Genomic DNA, 21,616 nt, shown 5'->3' on the forward strand with positions numbered 1-21,616 from the left:
CACTTACTATAGTCCGTTTCATTCCGTCTGGCCACTCGCGAACGTAGATGTGGCACCTGCGCATTGTGAGTTCGTGATTGCGTGAAGATCAACTTTATATTTTCAGTGATATATTTAAATGTTTGTGTATAGCCATCGTATATGAACTGCACACAGAAGATTTTCATCGATAATTACCATACAAGCACACGAAAGAACAACTTGTTTATCAAACAGTATAGTCTGATCATACTCGAATGATCTAGCCTTTCAGATACTCATATTTCATCTCATTCAGGTATAGGCTACATAAATTAAGTGACATACGATTCTGCAAGTGTCTATTCATAAGGAATTTTGACGTGTTGCATGTAAATAACATGGGTAGCCTAATATTCGAAATAGCCAAGCATCGCATTCAACAGTTATACTCTTTCATGTTATTTATGTTTTTAATCGTTATTTACATGCAGTTAATTATTAAGATACCCTTTATTTGCACTTGCAGAGCCAGATGTTTTTAATATACCTGAAATGAGCTATCAATCTAAGAATTTGAAAAACCACAGATCGTTCGAGCATGATGTGATTCTGTTATTTGATACAATCTTGTCTTTTCGTGTGCTTGTATGTTAGATTATCGATGCAAACGACAGAGCTGTTTTTTGTATACATAAATATTCAAATATATTATTGAAAAATAAGCTTGAATGTCTATCACAACAGTTGATTTTCACGCATACACGAACTAAAAATGCGCAGGTGCCATATACATCAAAATTCCCGCCTTGTTGGTGGCCAGACGGAATGAAACAGACTTTATAACACGACGTTCCTTCTCTTCATATCTTAATTTTCCTTTCTTTGCTTACCATTCTCTCTCTCTCTCTCTCTCTCTCTCTCTCTCTCTCTCTCTCTCTCTCTCTCTCTCTCTCTCTCTCTCTCTCTCCACAGATATCATGACTACTCATCAATTATTGTGTCTTTACTTCTCAGTTCGCTTCTCTCCACTCACTTCTACTAACCTTCCGTATCGTTTATTAGCACTACCGGAACATTTCATCTCTTCCATCTTGATTTTCTCCTCTGTACATCTCACTCTTTCCTCAGCTCCTTAAATATCGCAAACTTTCACCGCATTACTTCTCTTCATATATTATTTCCTTTCTTTACTTCCATTGCCTACTTCAACTCTTATAATATCCCTTACTGAGACAATATTTTCTCCCTTCATATACGTGATCCATTACAGTTTCACAGTTATGATTTAGCTCTAGTTGGTCTTCTGTGTCACTTAGCAGGACTATGACTTTGTTTTATAGCCCAGGAAAGGCAAATAGTAAACCATATGTGCAAGGAAAAGCGACAATCATCTAGCTCTCACTGCTTACCTCACATTGCCTCCGTTTTCTTGAATCAATTATTAAACTCCTTCTCCTGTTGCCTCTACAAATTGTTTTCTGTTGCTGCAATGTGTCGTCGCATCTCACAGAACCCTCCCCTCCTCCTCCTCTCTCTCTCTCTCTCTCTCTCTCTCTCTCTCTCTCTCTCTCTCTCTCTCTCTCTCTCTCTCTCTCTCTCCTATAAATAAATACACGGAAAATTCTCCTCCACATCTTGCTCCCACGGTGAGGAATTCTTGCTAGGAGAACGTCAGTGTATTTTTTTCTCCCTTAACGTCGCTCCTGCTAACTTGCTGAGGACGATGTAAGTGAAGAGGAGATAAGGAGGTGCCGGGGGTCGACGTGAGAATTTTTTTTGTAGGGTAAAAGGATAGGGTAGGAGGGCAGGGTGAATAGTGTTTAGCTAAGTAAAAATTTATGGTAGGCAGAAAGAGAAATGACTTGTGGGGTAAGGAACGATGGGAGGATGGAATGAATTAATGTGTGTGTGTGTGTGTGTGTGTGTGTGTGTGTGTGTGTGTGTGTGAAGCTTCCCACATTATCTAGCGAGTTCCTGTGCTTCTGAACTTTCTCATCTTTTTTTTTCTTGTTTTTGTTCGAAGTAAGTACGAAGTAAGGGAAGAGGAGATAAGGAGGTGGCGAGGGCGGGGCGTTGGGGGTCGACGTGAGAAAAAAACGTGTAGGGTAAGAGGATAGGGTAGGAGGGCAGGGTGAATAGTCTTAAGCTAAGTAAAAATTTATGGTAGGCGGAAAGAGAAATGACCTGTGGGGTAAGGAACGATGGGAGGATGGAATGTCGGGTCAGGGCTAAGAATTATTTTGACCAGATTAGGTGCAATTGATATTTTGTTGATGGTCACATTTTTTATGGCATTCTGGAAACTACAGGTCTGGGCAGCGACAGCAGGGCCAGCAGAATTGCTCAAAGCACCCATAAAATGCAACTCATGACTGCTAAGCTAGGCTAATCCATAGCATTGTGATTGCAAGCATTTATCAAAATTGAATTTATGAAAATTGGAACAGTTCCCCTGAGCCAGCGTTCCCAGACGTACGATAATTATCGTACAAATACAATAATATAGCTTACTGTAAGATAAAAAAAAAATATAGTGCATACGATAGTACGATAATCCGCAGTTTTGTGCAATAATTTATATATTTCGTGCAATAATTCCTGGCCCGGAGAGAGAGAGAGGTGGAGGGGAGTTGGTGAGTGGCTGGAGGAGGGAGGGAGGATCGCACTACACGTATTGAGAGAGAGAGTAGGGTGGGTGTTGAGAGAGGGAGAGGGGGGGGGTGAGTTGGTGAGTGGCTGGAGGAGGGAAAGAGGATCGCACTAGCTACACGTTCTGTACGTGATCAGTTCTTGTATCGTTTGATTGCTGTGGGCGACGGCCCGTCGCCGACGGGGGAGGAATACGTCGCTAGTCTTCATAGGGAGCCTCAGACGAGCGGTTGTGTCGTTGTTAAACTTGTCATTTTTCAAAAGATGGCAGAAAAACGCAGTAGCAGTGCCGTAGATAGTGAAAGCAAGAAAAAAAACCAAGGCGTGAGCAGAAGTACAGTGTTTGGGAAAAAAATTTCCATGGTTAAGACCATCCAGGAAAGACTCTTGTAAAGCACAGTGTAAAACATGTGGTGTTGAAATTACTGCGCAGTTAACAACAATAAAGCTTCATGAGAAAAGCGTGAAGCATCAGAATATGTGTGCAACATCTAGTTCAACAAAAACTATAGCAGAGGCGTTTACCAGTGCACAATCTAGCAAGGGAGATTCAGTTAAAGCTGCTGAAATCAAGCTAACAGCGATGATGGTTGAACACAACTTAAGTTTTAGAACAGCTGATCATTTATCTGATGTTATAAAAGAATGTTTTCCTGACTCAGCAATTGCCAAAGAGGTAAAAATAAAAAGAACGAAGTGTCAAAACATATGTGGTAATGTTATGGCTAAGTGTCATAAGCAGGACTTGGCAGATAAATTGAAGAAAACCAAGTTCAGCATTCTAGTGGATGAATCAACAGACATTTCAGTATCTCAGAACTTGTGTATAATGGTGCGATATGCAGAAGAAAATGCTGTAGTTAGCAAGCTTTGGGACCTAGTGCCAGTTTTCAGTAGTGATAACCCCGAGGCTGCAAATGAAGGTGCCACTGGTACTAGACTTTTTTCAGCCATAAGGAAGTCATTCAGTGATTTTGTTGACTGACTTTGCACTAGGATGCCTCTCACTGCCCCATGCAAATGCAGATTGCGAAAGATGTTTCTCAGACATTAATAGAATGAAATCTAAAGACAGAAATAAACTAAAAACAGAATCAGTGAGAGACATTATCTTAGCTAAACAATCCGTAACAAGCCAAGGAAACTGCACCTCATTCGAACCATCCAGGAGCATGATAAGAAGTATGACTTCAAAAGTGCTATATCGTACGGCTAAAGAAAGTGACCAAAGCTACCCACAAATCCATGGGGACTCAGCCATCGACTTATAAAGTGGTGAGTACACGATATAGATTCTCGTAACATGCAATACTTTTAATTTTCAGAACCCCATATCAAATATAACAATGTTATTGTTGTCTGATGTTCCAGTGGTATATTTAGTGATATTCTGCAAGACTGACAACAAGTAGACAGGTGAATGTTGGTGTACGATAATCTAGCTCAAAATACGATAATTTTTGACGGGTGTGTACGATAATTTCAACATAGAAATCTGGGAACCCTGCTCATGACTGCTAAGCTAGGCTAATCCATAGCATTGTGATTGCAAGCATTAATCAAAATTGAATTTATGAAAATTGGAACAGTGCCCCTACCCCTCAGGTCTCAACAGTTCACCTCAGGTCTTCAAAGTGTTAAGACGTGCTCTGGCAAGCTCTTGGGTTAACCATGTCTGGTGGGATGAGTGACGGTGGTGCAGTGAAGGGTGGAGGCGTGGCCGGTGTGGGTACAGTTGAGTTGGTGAATTCTCTCTTGGAGAGAATAGAAGAGTTAAGAGAGGACTGTGGAGGCCATGAGGAAGGAAAATCGAGTCCTTCGTTCATCAGGTCCTCAGACAGGCGATGTACAGTCGCGGACGAAAGTCCTGCGTCGCTTCCAACCCCAGCGTGGGTCCGAGACACCTGAGGTTCGAACAAACGGAGCACCAATCCAAGAGATGGCACACGTTTATTCGAACCTCAGCTGTAGGTGTCTCGGACTCACGCTGGGGTTGGAAGCTCTGCAGGACTTTTGTCCGCGACTGTACAGTCGCGATATGAAGCGATGTCGTCGTGTACGTTTATTTTCGATCACGCAAGTATCGTTATATATTATCAAGAGTACCATTATTTTCCTGTATCTTCATCATAATTTAAATAAATACATTTTACAAGCTAGAAAAAAAGATAGAAAAAAATATTCAATGATATCTTACGAAGAGTTGTCGAAATATTTTGACACAAAGTGTTTTCGTTCACCAAGGAACAAGTCAAATGAAGTCCAAATATCGACATATTACTCAAACAGAAAGTAAAATTATCTTTTCATGATCATTGTTGACAACAATAAATCTAACATATGCCCAATATATAAGACATGCATAATTAGTCGATATCCTAAACTAGGATGGCGTAATTTATTTCATTTATACTCTCGTTTGATGGTGACGTCATCCCCCGCGCACCACTTTACTAAACCCCTGACTCACTCTTTGCCTTTCGTGGTCAACATAACGATAACAAAAGCTTTCCGTGGACTTCTAATGCATGATAGTGATCAAAGAAAGATGCCCACAGCCTATAACTACCGATGGATAGTCGGAGATGGAAAAATAAGAATAAATAGCTACAGAATAGTCGTGTTTTGTAACTCCAAGCTCACTCTTTGCCGCCGATCGCAAACATCATTGCCTTTCTTGGTCAATATAACGATGACAAAAGCTTCATGTAAACTTCTAATGCTTGGAGGTGATCAATGGAACATGTCCTCAGCTTATAAGTGCCATAGAATAATCGAGGAAGGTGGGGAAATAAGAATATATGGCTTTGAAATGGAGGTGGTGGCCGTGGCTGCGGGCGGGTAATCGCAGCGTTGCCAAACATTAGGCTTTGGTCGAGTGTTCGTAGAGGCGTCCGGAATTTTGATAGTTCAGATATGGCAACCCTACCTATGAAGGCATTCTTCATTCATCATTGTTACTGAGCAATGCTAGCAACTATATATTTCAGTGCCCATGCTTATGACAAGAAGCTGTGTGAATAGTGAATAAAAGGTGTTTAATGTGAAACCATATTATTTGATCGTTTCTTAATCAATAAAACGCAATGCCAGTAACTGTCCATTCGCTTCGTGTCCTACTGTGCGTGTGTATCGCAACTGTATTAATAACTGCAGAAGATAGTTCATGGAATGACCCAGAAGAATATATATATATATATATATATATATATATATATATATATATATATATATATATATATATATATATATATATATATATATATATATCGCCTAAATCTGAACGACGTATAGCAACTGTTTTGCAAAGATAAGCACACGACGTGAACTAAATCATTTCAAGGTTGTCTTCAGTACTGAAGACAACACATGACATTCGCAGTCGCATTTTTTAAAACAAATGAATGTATAATCGTAATTCAGGTACTACTACGTTATTTTACCGTGTTTTACATCACAACGTATTATAGATTATCATTAAAAGGGAACATTATAACATAAACAATAAATACACATCACTTCCGTTACCTTCAAATGCTCCCGTACGAAACATTCTGAGAGCGGCGACATCACTTCATATCGCGACTGTACATAGTACACCGCCACAAGATGGGGGCTGCCAGGTAGTTCAGAGCCATGGCAGCCGCCTAAGGTTGAAGAGGTCCAATCCTGTGGGTGTGGAGTGCCGCAACTCCTTCCAGGCTCTCTCTGAGCCGAGGGTGGAGGAAGGAGTGGAGGAGCAGGTGAAGGAGAGGAGGGCAGTTGACAAATTCCTGCCCAGATTTAACATTTTGGTTGTTGGGGATAGCCAGGTCAGGTTTTTAGATAGGGCCTTCTGTGCTAAAGATAGGAAGCGTAGGACCAGGGTGTGTTTTCCAGGGGAGGGGATTAGGGATGTTAGCGATAGGGTAGAGACGTGCATGTCAGGCAAGGGAGTCAAACCCATCGTCTGTCTGAGCGTGGGAGGGAACGACATAGGCAGGTTAAGCAGCGAGCAGCTTCTGCGTCGCTATAGGGAGGCTCTCCGAAGAGTTACGTCCAAGGGCGGGGTTCCTGTGGTGTGTGGGGTTCTGCCAAGGCGGCGGGTTGGTGGCATTTGGCTGTCCAGGGCTATTGCATTAAACTGCAGGTTGGCAGATTATTGCAAAGCCAATGGATGGACATTTGTCGACGCCTGGGACCGTTTCTTTGGCAAGAACCACCTATACCAGAGGGACGGGGTTCACCTTTCATGGGAGGGGGTTCAGATCTTGTCTGATGCCCTTCAACGTGGATTGGGGGCCCTGCAGGGTTTTTTAGGGTAAGTAAGAAGGGGCCTAAGATGGCAATACCTAGTGGGAGCATTAAATGTAGTAATAATAATAGCAGCTGCAGGGTAAGGCAAGGGGTAGATCTAAATGTGTACTATACAAACAGTAGAAGTATTAGGAATAAAATAGATTTATTGAGGGGAAAGGTTTACGTAGGGAAATTTGATATGATAGCGATCACAGTCATGGATAAACACTGCAGACAGACACTTTCTCCCATAATTAGAGATTGAAGGGTATAAGTTATTCCACCAAGATCGAATAGGCAGGAAGGGGGGTGGGGTCGCACTCTTCGTCAGGGACAATCTTAAGTGTGTCATTAACAACTCAATCAAGGTAGATAGCAATACAGAATCCCTCTGGGTAGAAACAATAGGTAGGAAGGAGAAGCTTGTCATAGGAGTACTTTACAGACCGCCCAACCTTACCAGGGACAGTAGCCAACCCCTTTTACAGGAAATTAGTAGGGCGTCAAGATATAGAAATGTGTGTGTAATTGGGGATTTCAATTATAGGAACATAGAGTGGGATACTTTATCCGGAGACCAAGAGGCACAGGATTTGTTAGATGTGATACAGGATATTTTCCTTTAGCAGTTAATTAGAACACCAACGAGGGAAGAAAATACTTTGGGTTTGTTGTTAACTAATAAAGAGGGCATAATAAGCAACATTGAGGTTGGGGATTCATTAGGTAACAGTGATCATAAGGAAATTAGATTTAATATTAAATGGAAGGACAGAGTCTGCAGTAACAACACATTAATACCTGACTTCAGGAAGGCGGACTACGAGGGGTTAAGAAAGCAGCTGCAAAGGCTTAGGGGAGTAAGATCAGAAGTAGGTCAGGACCCAGAGCAGGGAGGGGCGTTAATCTCTGGTGAGGTCACTAGTCAGGTCAGTAGCTTGGAGGGTGAGTACAATAGTCTGGTCAGGGAGATTAAACTAGGGCAGCAACAGTTTATACCTCACAGGGAAGTCAGGTCAACAGGTAATTACCCGCGATGGATGACAGACAGGCTAAAAACTGAAATAGGAAGGAAAAGAGGACTATATGTTAGAATCAAAAGGGGGGAAACTCACCTAAGGGATAGTTACAACGATTTAGCTTGAACAGTAAAGAACACGCGAATGGCAAAACGTAATTATGAGATTAGAATTGCCAGGGAAGCAAAGACCAATCCAAAGGGCTTCTTTCAGCTTTATAAGACCAAGGTTAGGGATAAGATAGGGCCGCTTAAGTCAGGAGAATCACTGATTGATAGAGATGAGGAAATGAGCGAGGCGTTAAATAGATATTTCTTAACTGTATTTACCAAAGAAAGATTAGATGATATACCTCAGGGAGAACAGATCTACAGGGGAGAAGAGGTAGAAGGATTAACCGACATCAACATAAGTAGGGAGCTCGTGATTAGACAGATAGATAGACTTAGTCACTAAGGCGCCAGGGCCAGATGAACTTTTCCCCAGGGTATTAAAGGAATGTAAAACTGAAATCAGTGGGCAGTTAACAGAAGTATTTAGGAAGTCACTAGACACAGGGGTGGTGCCTGTTTCATGGAGGCCGGCACACGTTATTCCAATATTTAAGAAGGGTGACAAATCTTCAATGCAAAACTATAGGCCGATTAGTTTGACGTCAGTTATAGGTAAAATGCTTGAGTCAGTAATAGCTGATAGTATTAGGGACCATATTGACAGACATAATTTGATCACGACTCACAGCATGGGTTTATTAAAGGAAAGTCATGCCTCACTAATCTTTTATCCTTTTACAATAGAGTATACGAGGCAGCTGACAATGATGAGAGCTATGATGTAGTTTATCTTGATTTTAGTAAAGCCTTCGATAAGGTGCCTCACTAGAGACTGTTAAATAAAGTCAGGGCTCATGGAATAAGAGGGAAGGTATTTGATTGGATTAAGGTGTGGATTAGCGACAGGAAACAGATGGCTACCATTAACGGTAAAAAATCCGAATGGGGTAATGTTACCAGTGGGGTTCCTCAAGGTTCAGTTTTAGGCCCGCTTTTATTCATTATTTACATCAATGACATAGACAATGGGATAACTAGTGTGTGAGGGCAACTACCAACTTAGCAGGCGAACGACCGGGGCACTCCTGCCGCCCGCCTGCATCTTGCCGTTCGAAGCCGTTCAACTACCGAGGCGCAGCGAACCACCTGCTACACTCGCGCTACTCGTTCGCCTGACGCCGATCGAAGCCTCGGTCGACTGAACCACCGAGGCTTCTCAACCCGCAAGGGAGGCGACTTGGTGGGGGCCAACGCCTTACTCGTCAGACAGCGGCCGGGCCTCGCTCTGAACACTTGATTCTACTTCGGTTCCAAGCCCTGCTCTAACTCGGGTTAACTCGGATACCGTGGGCTTGTTCTGGGTGCCTTACCCCTCCACGCCTTGGACTCCCGTGTTACTGTTGTGAACCTGACGCCCGTTCTCCCCTCTCTACCACGTCTACACCACTTCAAGGACGAAGCTGTGCTGCCTCGTCATTGCCACTCTGGACGACTTTCCTTTAATAAACCCATGAGCCTCGTGGATGGATTATATCTGTCAATATGATGGTATGGTCCCAATACTAATATTGACGCCTAGAAGAGGAAGCAGCCGTGCAACAGGCCATTGCTGAGTCCGGCGTGCTGAAGCCTTCGTGTTGGAGACTTCAGATTGTGTGGCCGTTTTGGGGTTTCTACTTTATTTAAAGTAAACTGGTGTCTAACCATTTATCTTGTTTGTTATCCCTTCCGATTACAGCACCCAACTCTGGAACCTTGACATAGTGACATTGGTAAATTTGCAGATGACACCAAAATAGGACGCACTATTAGGACGGGAGGATGCTAGAGCACTGCAGGAGGATCTCGACAAACTGTCAGATTGGTCAGAGAAATGGCAGATTAATTTTAACATGTGTAGCGTATTTAGTGTAGGATCACGCAACCCATTACACGGGTATAGTATAGACTCTCACTACAGCGATAGGCAGATCAGTGTGTGAAAGGGATTTGGGGGTGTTAGTGAACTGACCTAAAATTAAGGAAGCAATATATTAGTGCGAAGAATAGGGCTAACAGGGTATTAAGCAGTGTCCACACTATCGAGCATGCTCGACGGGCAAACAGTGATACCAGATCACAATAGGTAGTGAGAATGAGGGTTGATTACGTCAGAAGCGGGAAAACTACAGGCAGGGATCTGGCAACAAACTGTGCTACCAGATGTAGTTTAGCCTACAATATCTACTCCTATCTAGACTGGCGGGCAAAGTTGTAAACTGATGAGTGGTGTCAAATACAGGTTCATGGTTCAGTTTCACTCTGACCCTGCTGAAGAGTGGGGTGCGGGATCTGTCTCACCATGCCGAACACCGTCGAGAGGAAGAAAATAGCCTTGTGGGATAATTCTTGGCGTGTGTATGAAAAAGCAAAAACAAGCCAGAGCTCAGAGGCGTGTGTGGTGCAAGGACTGGTTGAGGAGAAGAGGAGAGTTGGGAAGTCATACAACTGCTTCAGGTACACTTGTAGAAGGACCGCTAGACATGCTGATATGCACATAACACTTTGAATGTGAGATAGATTCCTACTTAATTCCGAGGAAACTTTGTGTTTCGCATCATACCAGTCGAAACAGTTTCTGGTGTTTCCTTCAAACTCACTCACAGACAGTTGCCCGCTCGTTTGCCCGCAGTCTCCTCGCTTCTGACGTCACCTTCGTGCCTGCCACTCACCCTCCTTGCTTATGTATTGGAACGGGATCTGGTATCACTGTTTGCCCGTCGAGCATGCTCGATAGTGTGGACACGGCTTAGGCTTTATTAACAGGACGGTAACCAACAGGAGTGCAAAGGTCAGCCTCAGACTCTATTTATAGCGTTAGTTAGGCCACACTTGGAGTATGCTGTCCAGTTTTGGTGCCCACACTACAGAATGGACATCAACTTGCTAGAATCAGTTCAGAGGAGGATGACCAAGATGATTCAGGGGCTGAGGAACCTCCCATATCAAGATAGCTGAAACATCTCGACTTACGTTCACTAGAAAAACGAGGAGTGCGGGGAGATCTGATAGAAGTATTCAAATGGGTCAAGGGTTATAACAAAGGCGATATAAGTAAAGTACTGAGAAATAGCCAGCAGGATAAAACACGCAGTAATGGATTTATAGAAAAAGTATAGATTTAGGAGAGAAATAGACAAGTATTGGTTTAGTAATAGGGTGGTGGGGGAATGGAATAGAATCAGCAATCACATATAGTTAGTGCAGGGACGATGGCTTGTTTTAAGAGTAGACTGGATAGCTACATGGACGAGGATGACAGGTGGTAGTGAGGTGTGGGTGCAGTTAGGAGACAAGGAACGTACGCCCGAACCGAAGGTAAAACGAGGATTCCGCCTCTACCTGTAACCCCTGAAACTACACCTCATCCATCGTGAGTAGTGGGGGGGGATTCTGGAGCTGCCCTGTGTAGGCCACTCAGCCTCTTGCAGTTTCCCTATGTTCGTATGTTCTTATGTTCTTAATTAATGTGTGTGTGTGTGTGTGTGTGTGAAGCTTCCCACATTATCTAGCGAGTTCCTGTGCCTTTGAACTTTCTCATCTTTTTTTCTTGTTTTTGTTCTTCTCCCTTCCTCTGTTCCTTCTCCTTCTTCTCTTTCTCCTCCTCCTCTTTCCATTTATTTTCCTTTCCTCCTTTTTTATCAACCGCTTATCGTCCGTTCAGTTCAGAATGAGAACACGTATTAATTGCTTCTGCAGCGGCTCACTTCAACGCAACGTCACCCGGTCAGGTCAACACTTGAACCACCACCACCCCTGCCGCACTGCTCGCTGCCCGTTCCTGCTGTGTTCAGGGTTGGCTGTGTTAAGACGTTCCTGTGTTTCGCCGAGCTGTTGTGTTGCGTGTGTTGTGTTAACGCGTTCCTCTCTCCAGCTCCACTTTTTGGGTGTTAAAGCCCGTCAGCATGGATGTAGATCGGCTAGTGCTTCACAGAACGGATTTTTCAATATGATTCCTCCTATATTTGTAATTATTTAACGTAGACTGTATACCACAGACACACTCACATAACATCAGTACTAAACTATTACCGTGTTACTTATTAATAATTTCCTAGTTTGAAGTAGTATCACAGCCACACCCGCACCCCTGACCATGCCATGACCGGCAGCTGAATCTCCCGGATGGACCAGAGACAAATTTCGGAATCCCCCCCAAAAATTCGAGTACCTAATCCCCTGCGCTCCCTCCCGTCTTAACCCCATAATTATATTCGCGCGGGTCTCCGAGTCGACACAGCTTGCCCTCCCCTGCTGCCACAGCCATCCGTTAACCCTCCATTCGCTAACCTTCTGATAACTTCATCTGGTTTTGTTACAGTCCTGCACATGGTCTAGAGCAGTGGTTCCCAACCTTTCTTGTCCCGTTCCCCCTGACGGTCACTTTTTCACCTGTGGACCCCTACAACGAAATAGGATAACCCAGAAAAAAATAGATTTTTCTGCAAAGTTTAATACATTCATGTAAAATGCCTTGCATTGTTATGCTGATTAAGCTGTAGGCCTATTAATATTAAAGCAGAAGACGTTCCGTTCAGTAGGTTTTTTTTTAATATAATAAATTTAAAAATAATTAGAATCACTATGGACCCCTTGAAACTCCTCCACGGAGCCCTGGTTGGGAACCACTGCGTTTGAGGCAAGGAAGGGCGACACTAACATATCCCTAACTAAGGAGGGATGGCATTTTGGGGTCCTACTCCACTTCAGTTATCCTGCACAGGACAGTGGTTCTGCTGCCCTCGCGATTGCAGATTGCATAGTTACTCCTGTGGCAGCAGCAGATTACAACCCTGTAAAATGTCTCGCTTCCCGGGCTGTCATGACTGGCTTGAAGTAGGCACTGAAAAAGTTCCTTTAAAATGTATGTGCTCTCTAAATTCAATTTTAACTTGTTTTACACTTTCATTTCATATACTTACGTTTTAAAAAAAAGAAAAATCCAACATTCATAATTTCCAACGTTTTGTACTCTGCCTTGTGTAAGGCAGCTGTTTACTCTAAAAAAAAAAAATGGCATTTGTTTGCACTTCACTTTTTGTACATTCCACGTGATCGCAGAATTATAGCAGAAATGACCGTATAAATGTAAGAGTTACGCCGGACACACCGTTTTGTATAGGATATATACTGAGTACTCATATTTTAGGAAGTGTGCTGGATATTTGTTTTTGTGCAGGAAATATGACGAACTATGTGTGGGAAATGTGGCAGTACTCCAATTGTTGTAGTTGTGCAGGAAACATGACTACGCACCGTTGGCAACTCTCAGGATTTAGCTAAAGAAGAGATCCAGGTGTACATAAAAGCTAAACAGGGTATGGCACAGTACTAGTGTGGCGACGCGCGCGTGGTGATGTGTACCGTCAGTCCCGCCCAAAAGCAAATCCACCAATCATGTCTCCGCTCCTGCTGCTGTTCCTCACTTATATGGCTGTGCATGGCGAGGCTTCTCCCGCCTTCTCCCAGGAGGCTGTATTTTGGACTCAATCAACACAAACTTGGTTCGCTCAGCCCAAGGGGTGCTTCTCGCATCTTCTTTCCGGGAAGACTCCACCTGCCCCTGCCGCTGGCCATGATGTCCCTGCACCGACTGATGATGGAGGAAACCAAGGTCATGGAGACGCCTCGTCCTCCAATATCACGAATATAGGCGCCGTGATGTTTCCTGGAGAGACACGCGACATCATGCCTTTCCTTTTAAAGATTTACCCCCTAATAGGGGACAGGGCCTTTGGCCTAAAGGCGGCCCTGTGAGGGGGAACGAGCAATTAAAAACTCGTGACGGGGGTGGGGACGCCCCCGCCCCCGCCACAGACACGAGTAACAGCCGTCGAGCAGCGACGGAGGCACGGGCCCCCCTGGCAGGCGCCCAATAGCAGACCGTAGCAGTACACGGGCGAGCAACCGACCAGTCAACTTGACCGCAGCGGGGGAGCCCAAAGCGAGGATGACCAGGCGGGTCAACCTCGCCGCTGCGGAAGGGCCACCCGGCTGCTCGCCCACGGAGGGCTGGCGTGCCACTCGACATCATACCAGCAGGGGATGCCAGCACTTGTGGGGTGGGGCCCGACTTAAAGTATACCTACGACGATCCTGTCTCGTGGGCGGTGTCCAGTGGGGGAGTGGGTAGTGATGGTGGCAGAGTACCAGCCCGAGTGCCGCCCACTAACATGCCCGCTGGGAATGCTGGAGCACCAAGGGCAATGCGTCAACCTGACGGACCGCACCGTGTGTGACGGGGGGCAAGTCCTGTACGTTGACCAGACAGGCTCCACGTTCTGTGACTGCGTTAATGACTACTTCTACTACCCGTGGGACGGCCAGTGCTACGCGCGCCAGGAGAGAGGCCCCTGTGACTTTGGCTTCTACCTGGATCTCGACGAAAACGGCAGTGTGGATTGCGTGCCAAACTTCTGCCAAGTGGACGATTTCGTGAAGAATCGAACGACTGGAGGGTGTGTACGCAAAGGCTACGTGGGTTACTGCCCCGAGGACAGACTGCAGTTCCACGAAAACAAAGAGATTTCAAAATGTGTTCTCGTCGATGTCAGGACCATCTTTGGCCCGGCAGTCACTCGCCCCTGCCGCCCCGGTTCGGGCCGTGACCGCTTCGGAAGATTTCGAGAAGAGTACGTGATGCCCAGCTTCAGAGCCTGAAATATATTGGCGCCTACAGAGTATATGGAGGTTGTTAACGCCGCACCCTGTGGCCCAAACACACACACACACACACACACACACACACACACACACACACACACACACGCAGGCACGCACACACACAATAACCACAATCACCCTCGGCCAAGAACAGCCAGGTGGTGCAGACAACCAAGCTCCTTGGCGTAACCATTATCAACGAACTCAACTGGAAGGCTCACGTCACCACTGTCACCAGAGCTGCTACTTACCGCCTCTGCCTCCTCAGGCGACTAAAATCTCTGGGCGTTCCTCCCTGTGAGCTCATTCATATCTACAAAGCCTTCATCCTCCCAAAGCTCACGTACGCCTCACCTGCCTGGTCACCCAATCTCACGACAACCCAGAGAGAGTGCAGAAGAGGGCATGCAAGACAATACCGGCACAACCTGCACTACCTACGAGGAGGCACTTCAAGCCCTGGGCCTGCCCAAGTTAGGTGACCAATTTGTCAAGACAGTTGAGAGGTTTGGACAGCGGCTCCTCGCCCACCCCTCCCACCGCACCCTCCTCCCTCCCCCAGCCCCTCTTCCTCAAAGGTCAATGAGGCATGTCAACCGCTTAATTCTCGTAAGGGGAAGAACAGAGAGATACAAGAATAGTACCATCCCCACCATAGTCAACATCATCAAAACGCCCTCCCCATCGCAAACTTAGATGGTTTCCCAATCTGTACCTCACAGTACATATTGCCCCTTGTGTGTGTCAGCTCTTTTGTTGATTGTTACCTTGTGATTTGTTACCTTTGCTCTGTATGTTTGTATATTTTCATCCGCAAGGCTGCCTCTTTATTCTCAACAAACCGTTGATTATTATTAACATTACTACACACACACACACACACACACACACACACACACACACACACACACACACACACACACACACACACACAAACACACGTACGGAATTTGAAGAAGAACGAAGAGGGAAGTCTCAAGAGAATGGATAACATGAAAGTGGATAGAGAGGAGTAGATGCTGGGCTATTGAAATCACTAGATGGTAAGAAGGCGATCGGTCCAGACGAAATATTAGGTCAAATATTGAAAGAGTGCAGTGAACAGTTAATAGAACCAATTCAAGATATTATAAGTTGTTCAATCAAGACCGGGGAAGCCCCAGCACAGTGGAAAAGGGCACATGTGGTCCCATTATATAAGAGCGGAAACAAAAAAAAGCCTCTGAACTATAAATCGGCTTCTCTAACAAGCGTCATGTGCAAGCTGTGTGAGAAGGTAATTAAAAGACAGTGGGAGGACCATCTAGAAAGAGAGAAAATAATCAATGAAAATCTATTTGGATTCAGACAAGGCAAATCTTGTCACAAATCTAATATGTTTTTACTCAAGAGTAACACTGGGGAACAAATTAAAAGAAAAATTTTGGTGCCTCAGATGTTAGACCTTATTTGGGGTGTATTCAGTTCACTGAATACGAATATAACATCCATTTCTTTGTAGCAGCTCTAGTTTTTTTTTTATTTAATCACTTATTAGTAAATGGGTAGGCGGTGGCCGAAGTGATAGCGTACTGGACCCACATTCGCCGCGTGATGGACGACGCGGGTTCGAATCCTCACGCTACCACTCGGATTTTTCGGTCACCGCCGAGTGGCTTAAAACTACCCACATGCTGTCCTGAAGACCACCCATCAACCCGGACTCTAGAGGAAGCCGTCCAAGCGAATCAAGTACGAGTTCCGGGGGGGCAGCATGAGCCAATACAAGATGGCGCCACTATAAACACTCGCCTGCGCCAGAACGGGCTGGGCCGACCATCAGGCCCCACCTGGAAGAAGCCTTGGGCCGACCATCAGGCCCCACCGGGAAGATGCCTACCGGCGCAATAGGCAACAACGTAAAAAAAAAAAAAAAGAGGACCTCTCGTGGGCATGTCAGTGTGCGTTATCGTATAGAGGTATTAGCACAGTGCATATAAAAGAATTGGTTCTTTTATTTTATTTTATCAAACTAGTGATGATAACGCACTGTGGCATTACCAACACTTACATTAATAATGCTATGTACAGGATGGTGACGCCTCTTTACTTTCCATATCTGACTTTGTGAAAAGGACTTACTCAAGCTATTTCATAATAAAACTAGGGGATCGAGATAAGACATGGGCGCCACACACTGTTTGTAAAACTTGTGTCGAACACCTTCGACAGTGGACAAATGGTAAAAGGAATTGCCTCAAGTTTGGCATCACTGTGGTCTGGAGAGAACAGAGGAACCACAATAAAGACTTACTTCTGTCGGGTTAACATAAAGGGCATTAATGGACGTAATCGAAGTAAATGGACGTATCCTGATTCCTGACCTAGACTCAGCAAAACGGCCCGTTGCACACTCAGATCTAACACCTATCCCATCGTTCCTTTATGGAAGAGCTCTCCGAAGATGAGTCTTCAACTTCAGCTGTAGACAGTACTCATAGGCATTGTGACAGTGATTTTGAAGGAACCTCATCAGGTGCACAACTATTTAGTCAGTTTGAGCTTAATGACCTCATTAGGGAACTAAATCTCTCAAAGAAGTCAGCAGAATTTATGGCACCAAGATTAGCAGAAAAGAACTTATTGCAACAGGGAACCAAAATAACATACTGTCGCAACAGAGAAAGATTTACTCCCCTTCTTCTCTGAGGAAAATTATTTTGTTTTTTGTAACAATGTTCAAGGCCTGCTAATGAAAATGGGTCTATCAAAATATGTTATAATTCAACGGCGGCTGTTCATAGACACTTCGAAACGGAGCCTAAAGTGTGTGCTGTTGCACAATGGCAACAAATATGGATCAATTCCAATTGGTCACTCAACTAAAGACCCAAATACACTGCCGAATTTTGGCCACGAACTTGTCGCCGAATCAGTTCGTGAAAAAATTCGGCGACCAGTTCGCCGACATGACCAAGATTCTTACAGTTTGTGACCACGGCGACATGTCGGCGTATGCTCAAGACAATTCGAGGACAATTCGGAAACATGTCGCCGACTATTCGGCGTACATGTCGCCGAGTTCAAAATCTGAAATTCTAACGGCTTTTTTGTCGCGGAATAATTGGCGACAAGTCTTCGAATTGTCTTCGTATGTCCCCGAAGTGTCGGCGACATGTTGGGGACGATTCCTCGACAGTGCCAAGATTTCTGACAGCTGATCATCTGATGCCCATGTGGCATATAAAAGCACGGAAATCCGGGGTGCAACACACTTCTTCACCGGCAGCTGAAGAGCCCACCTCGTCTCTCGCAACTTGTTGTGGGCGAGTAAATACCGTGTGTGATAATATGTGGTAATATGTATGATAGTATGTGTAATAAAATTTATAAATGAGACTTGTTTTTGTTTTGCCCTCCTATAAATATTTTAGAATGAATGAATGTTTACGTAATATTAATAAACAAACCAGTAACTGAAAGAAGAAATGAATTTAAATAACTTAAAATGAAACAAAGGTTAAATAATGGTAGAATAATGATATTAAGAAATAAATAAAGTAATGAATAATAAATAAATTATAAAATAAATGAAAATGTTAGTTTCATACCTATTTTATAAATTCATGATTCTTCTTGTTTTTCATATTTTCTTGTTTACTATTTATTATTATATTATTTTATTTCATATATATATATATATATATATATATATATATATATATATATATATATATATATATATATATATATATATATATATATAGATAGATAGATAGATAGATAGATAGATAGATAGATAGATAGATAGATAGATAGATAGATAGACAGACAGACAGACAGTGTAGATAGATAGACCCCCGTGTACAGTACACCTCCCACCGCGACCCGATTGCCGTGTCTTGATTAATTCGCCGAATGTTCGCCGAATATTCGGGGACATGTCCCCGAATAGTCTTGGCCATTCGGCGACATGTCGGAGACATGTCCCCGAATAGTCGGCGACATGTCGGCGACAAATTCGCCAACAAAATTAAAATTTCAACGGTCAAAATTCGGCGACAATTCGCCGAACACCGCGAATTGGACGCCGAATTATCTGGGACATGTCGACGACATTTCGGCGACAATTCGGCGTCCATTTAGCATTCGTGCACATTCGGCGAACGGCCGCGAATTTTTCATGCAACATGAAACTTTCGTGGCGGTCGTGAAAGAAAGATGCCGGACTTGTCCACGACACAGGATGACTTGCATATTCGCGCACATTCGTGAAGCAAAATTCGGCAGTGTATTTGAGGCTAAGTTGGCTGAAGAGCAAAAAACAATCACCATGGTCCTACAGAAGATATCACACCACGATCACAATTGGTTAATCTGTGTTGATCTGAAGATGGTGAATTTTTTTTGGGGGGTCATCAAAGTGGGTACACCAAGTATCCTTGCTTTATCTGTCTCTGGGACAGCAGGGCTAAAGATGAGCATTGGCTGAGAAAACAATGGCCTCAAAGAGAAAGCATGGTGGTCGGAGAAAATAATGTAATCACAGAAACACTGGTTGATAGAAATAGGAAAATTTTACCACCGTTGCACATTAAACTAGGTTTAATGAAACAGTTTATAAAAGCTCTGAAGAAAGAAGGAAGCTGTTTTGACTACATATGCAGAAAATTTCCAGCACTGAGCATGGAGAAGCTAAAGGCAGGTATTTTTGACGGACCACAAATCAGGACACTTATAAAGATCCAATTTTCAAAGCTTCAATGAACAATGCTGAAGCAGATGCATGCATGCTCTTCATTCACTCAGGTTGTAGAGAATTTTATTAGGAACTATAAAGCAGATAACTACTCTGAACTAGTGGAGAGCATGTTAACATTCTTCCGTCAACTTGGCTGTAAAATGAGCATCAAATTGCATTACCTCCACAGTCACTTGCATCGATTTCTGGAAAACCTTGGTGACCTAAGTGAGGAACAGGGTGAACGATTCCACCAAGATTTAAGAACAATGGGAGAAAGATACCGGGGACACTGGGATATCCACATAATGGCAGATTACTGCTGGTCTATTCAACGTGATTGTCATGGGGCAGACCACCGCAAGAAATCTTTGAAACGCCACTTTTGTGACATGTCTGAGTACATGATTTTCTATGCTTGATTCACTATTATGTGATTCGTTGATGTAATTTGATCAAAAATAAATTAATTTTATATATAAGAATGTATTTTATTAATCAAAAATGGAAGTGTAATAATCTGTAGACCCTAACCCTAGTGCCCTAACGGCTGCATGCGTAACAGTTAGAGGTGTTTCATATCTCAGAAACTAGAGCTCATGGAGAAAAAATGATGACATATTTAGAATCAGCGACCAGACTTTATCTAAAAAATGATATGATATCTAAGGCACCAATTTCTGTGTTCCCCAGTGTAATAGATATAGTGCAGGAGAGAGACGGATGGGCGGACTGAATATTTTTTGACCTAAGAAAGGTATTTGATAAAGTTCCACACAAAAGACTGCTGCGGAAATTAGAAAATAGAGGAGGATTGGGGAGAAAAATTACAGGATGGATGAAAAATTACCGAACAAACAAAAATGAGAACCGTGTTGAAAGATGAAATATCAGAATGGAGAACGGTCACAAGTGAAGTTCCACAGGGTGCAATATTAGCGCATAATAATGTTTTTAATATATATAAATGATATGCCAGAAAAAGTAAAAAGTTACATGAATGTTTGCAGATGACGCCAAGCTGCTTAGAAATTTATTTATTTATTTATTTATTTTCATTTATTTTATTTATTTATTTGTTTATTTTTATTTTATTTTATTTATTTATTTATTTATTTGCGTTTGGCCACAGACTGGAAGAACCAGAAGAATGCAAAACATTGAGAATAGAGGAGAGTAACTTGTTCTCGTCATATTTCCTGGCAGGAGAGCTCTTTCTGATTTTTCATTACGTTGGGAAAGGGGAAAGTGATGAGGAGAACGGGGAGTACACTGTCAGATATTTTAGGCGCGACAATAATGTCTCCGGAACTGAGTACTTTTATTTCAAGGAACCACGGAATGAAGACATCTTTCAAACGAAAGTGAACTGTATTGTCGTGTTGACACAACCCTGTGGTATTTAGTGATATACTGTGTTTCCATGTTTCTGAAGTGTCTGCTATGATCACACGGTGAGTATATTAACAGGCATGCTAACAGGACTTTTCCAATGAGAATTAAGTCAAGAATATTCAAAGAGGCTCATTTATGATATATACGAACATCATTTTTTGTAATTTTCAACACCAGTACATTTTATTGAATATTTCTTACAATGTCAATTTAGTATCATGAATAAAACACAAAAAAGTATTTTCAGTTATGTTCTACAACACTTATTGGTTGAAGCGCAATAGATATGCTGAAAAAAAAAGTAATTTGCCATTTCCCAATTTCCTTAGGCCCTAAGGAAATGGGCTTAGGGTAAACGGGCAAGTGCGTGTTTTGTCTAACTGTTTCCACTCGATGATTTCAAAATTAATTTCTATCATGTACGAAATGTAGCCCAAGCAATAAATATTAAAAAGATGTCTCACTATTTCGATACTTCTTCATCAAATCTTTTATTTACAACAATAAAGTTAAAAAAATTATGCCCAGTTACCCCACTATACGGTACTACTACTACTACTACTACTACTACTACTACTACTACTACTACAAATAATAAAGACAATAATAATAATAATAATAATAATAATAATAATAATAATAATAATAGTAATAATAATAATAATAGTAATAATAATAATAATAATAACAATAATACCACAACTGAGCGCTGCGGTCGTCTAGCGCTGTTCTCTATATTTTCTACTTTGAAGCATATTTCTGACCGTGTTGATAACTTAGGATAGACATTGTGGCTCCCCTCAATCTCATGACGTTAACAGTGTACGTATTCTGATTGT

At 43.0% G+C, this 21,616-nt stretch overlaps 1 protein-coding gene across 1 annotated transcript; it reads left to right on the top strand.

Moving 5' to 3' along the window:
• The first annotated feature begins 14,092 nt into the window (after positions 1-14,092).
• Positions 14,093-15,434, top strand: LOC126998759 (uncharacterized). Its single transcript, XM_050860784.1, has one exon. The coding sequence runs from the start codon at positions 14,135-14,137 to the stop codon at positions 14,657-14,659; it is 525 nt and encodes a 174-aa protein (XP_050716741.1). The 5' UTR covers positions 14,093-14,134; the 3' UTR covers positions 14,660-15,434.
• Positions 15,435-21,616: the final 6,182 nt, after the last annotated feature.

The sequence above is a fragment of the Eriocheir sinensis genome, chromosome 2 (assembly GCF_024679095.1).
Source record: "Eriocheir sinensis breed Jianghai 21 chromosome 2, ASM2467909v1, whole genome shotgun sequence".
In the NCBI taxonomy this organism is placed as follows: domain Eukaryota; kingdom Metazoa; phylum Arthropoda; class Malacostraca; order Decapoda; family Varunidae; genus Eriocheir; species Eriocheir sinensis.

What these genes read in the sequence shown, in the direction of transcription:
- LOC126998759 (XM_050860784.1), top strand. Translation starts at nt 14,135, where the DNA reads ATGGTGGCAGAGTACCAGCCCGAGTGCCGCCCACTAACATGCCCGCTG.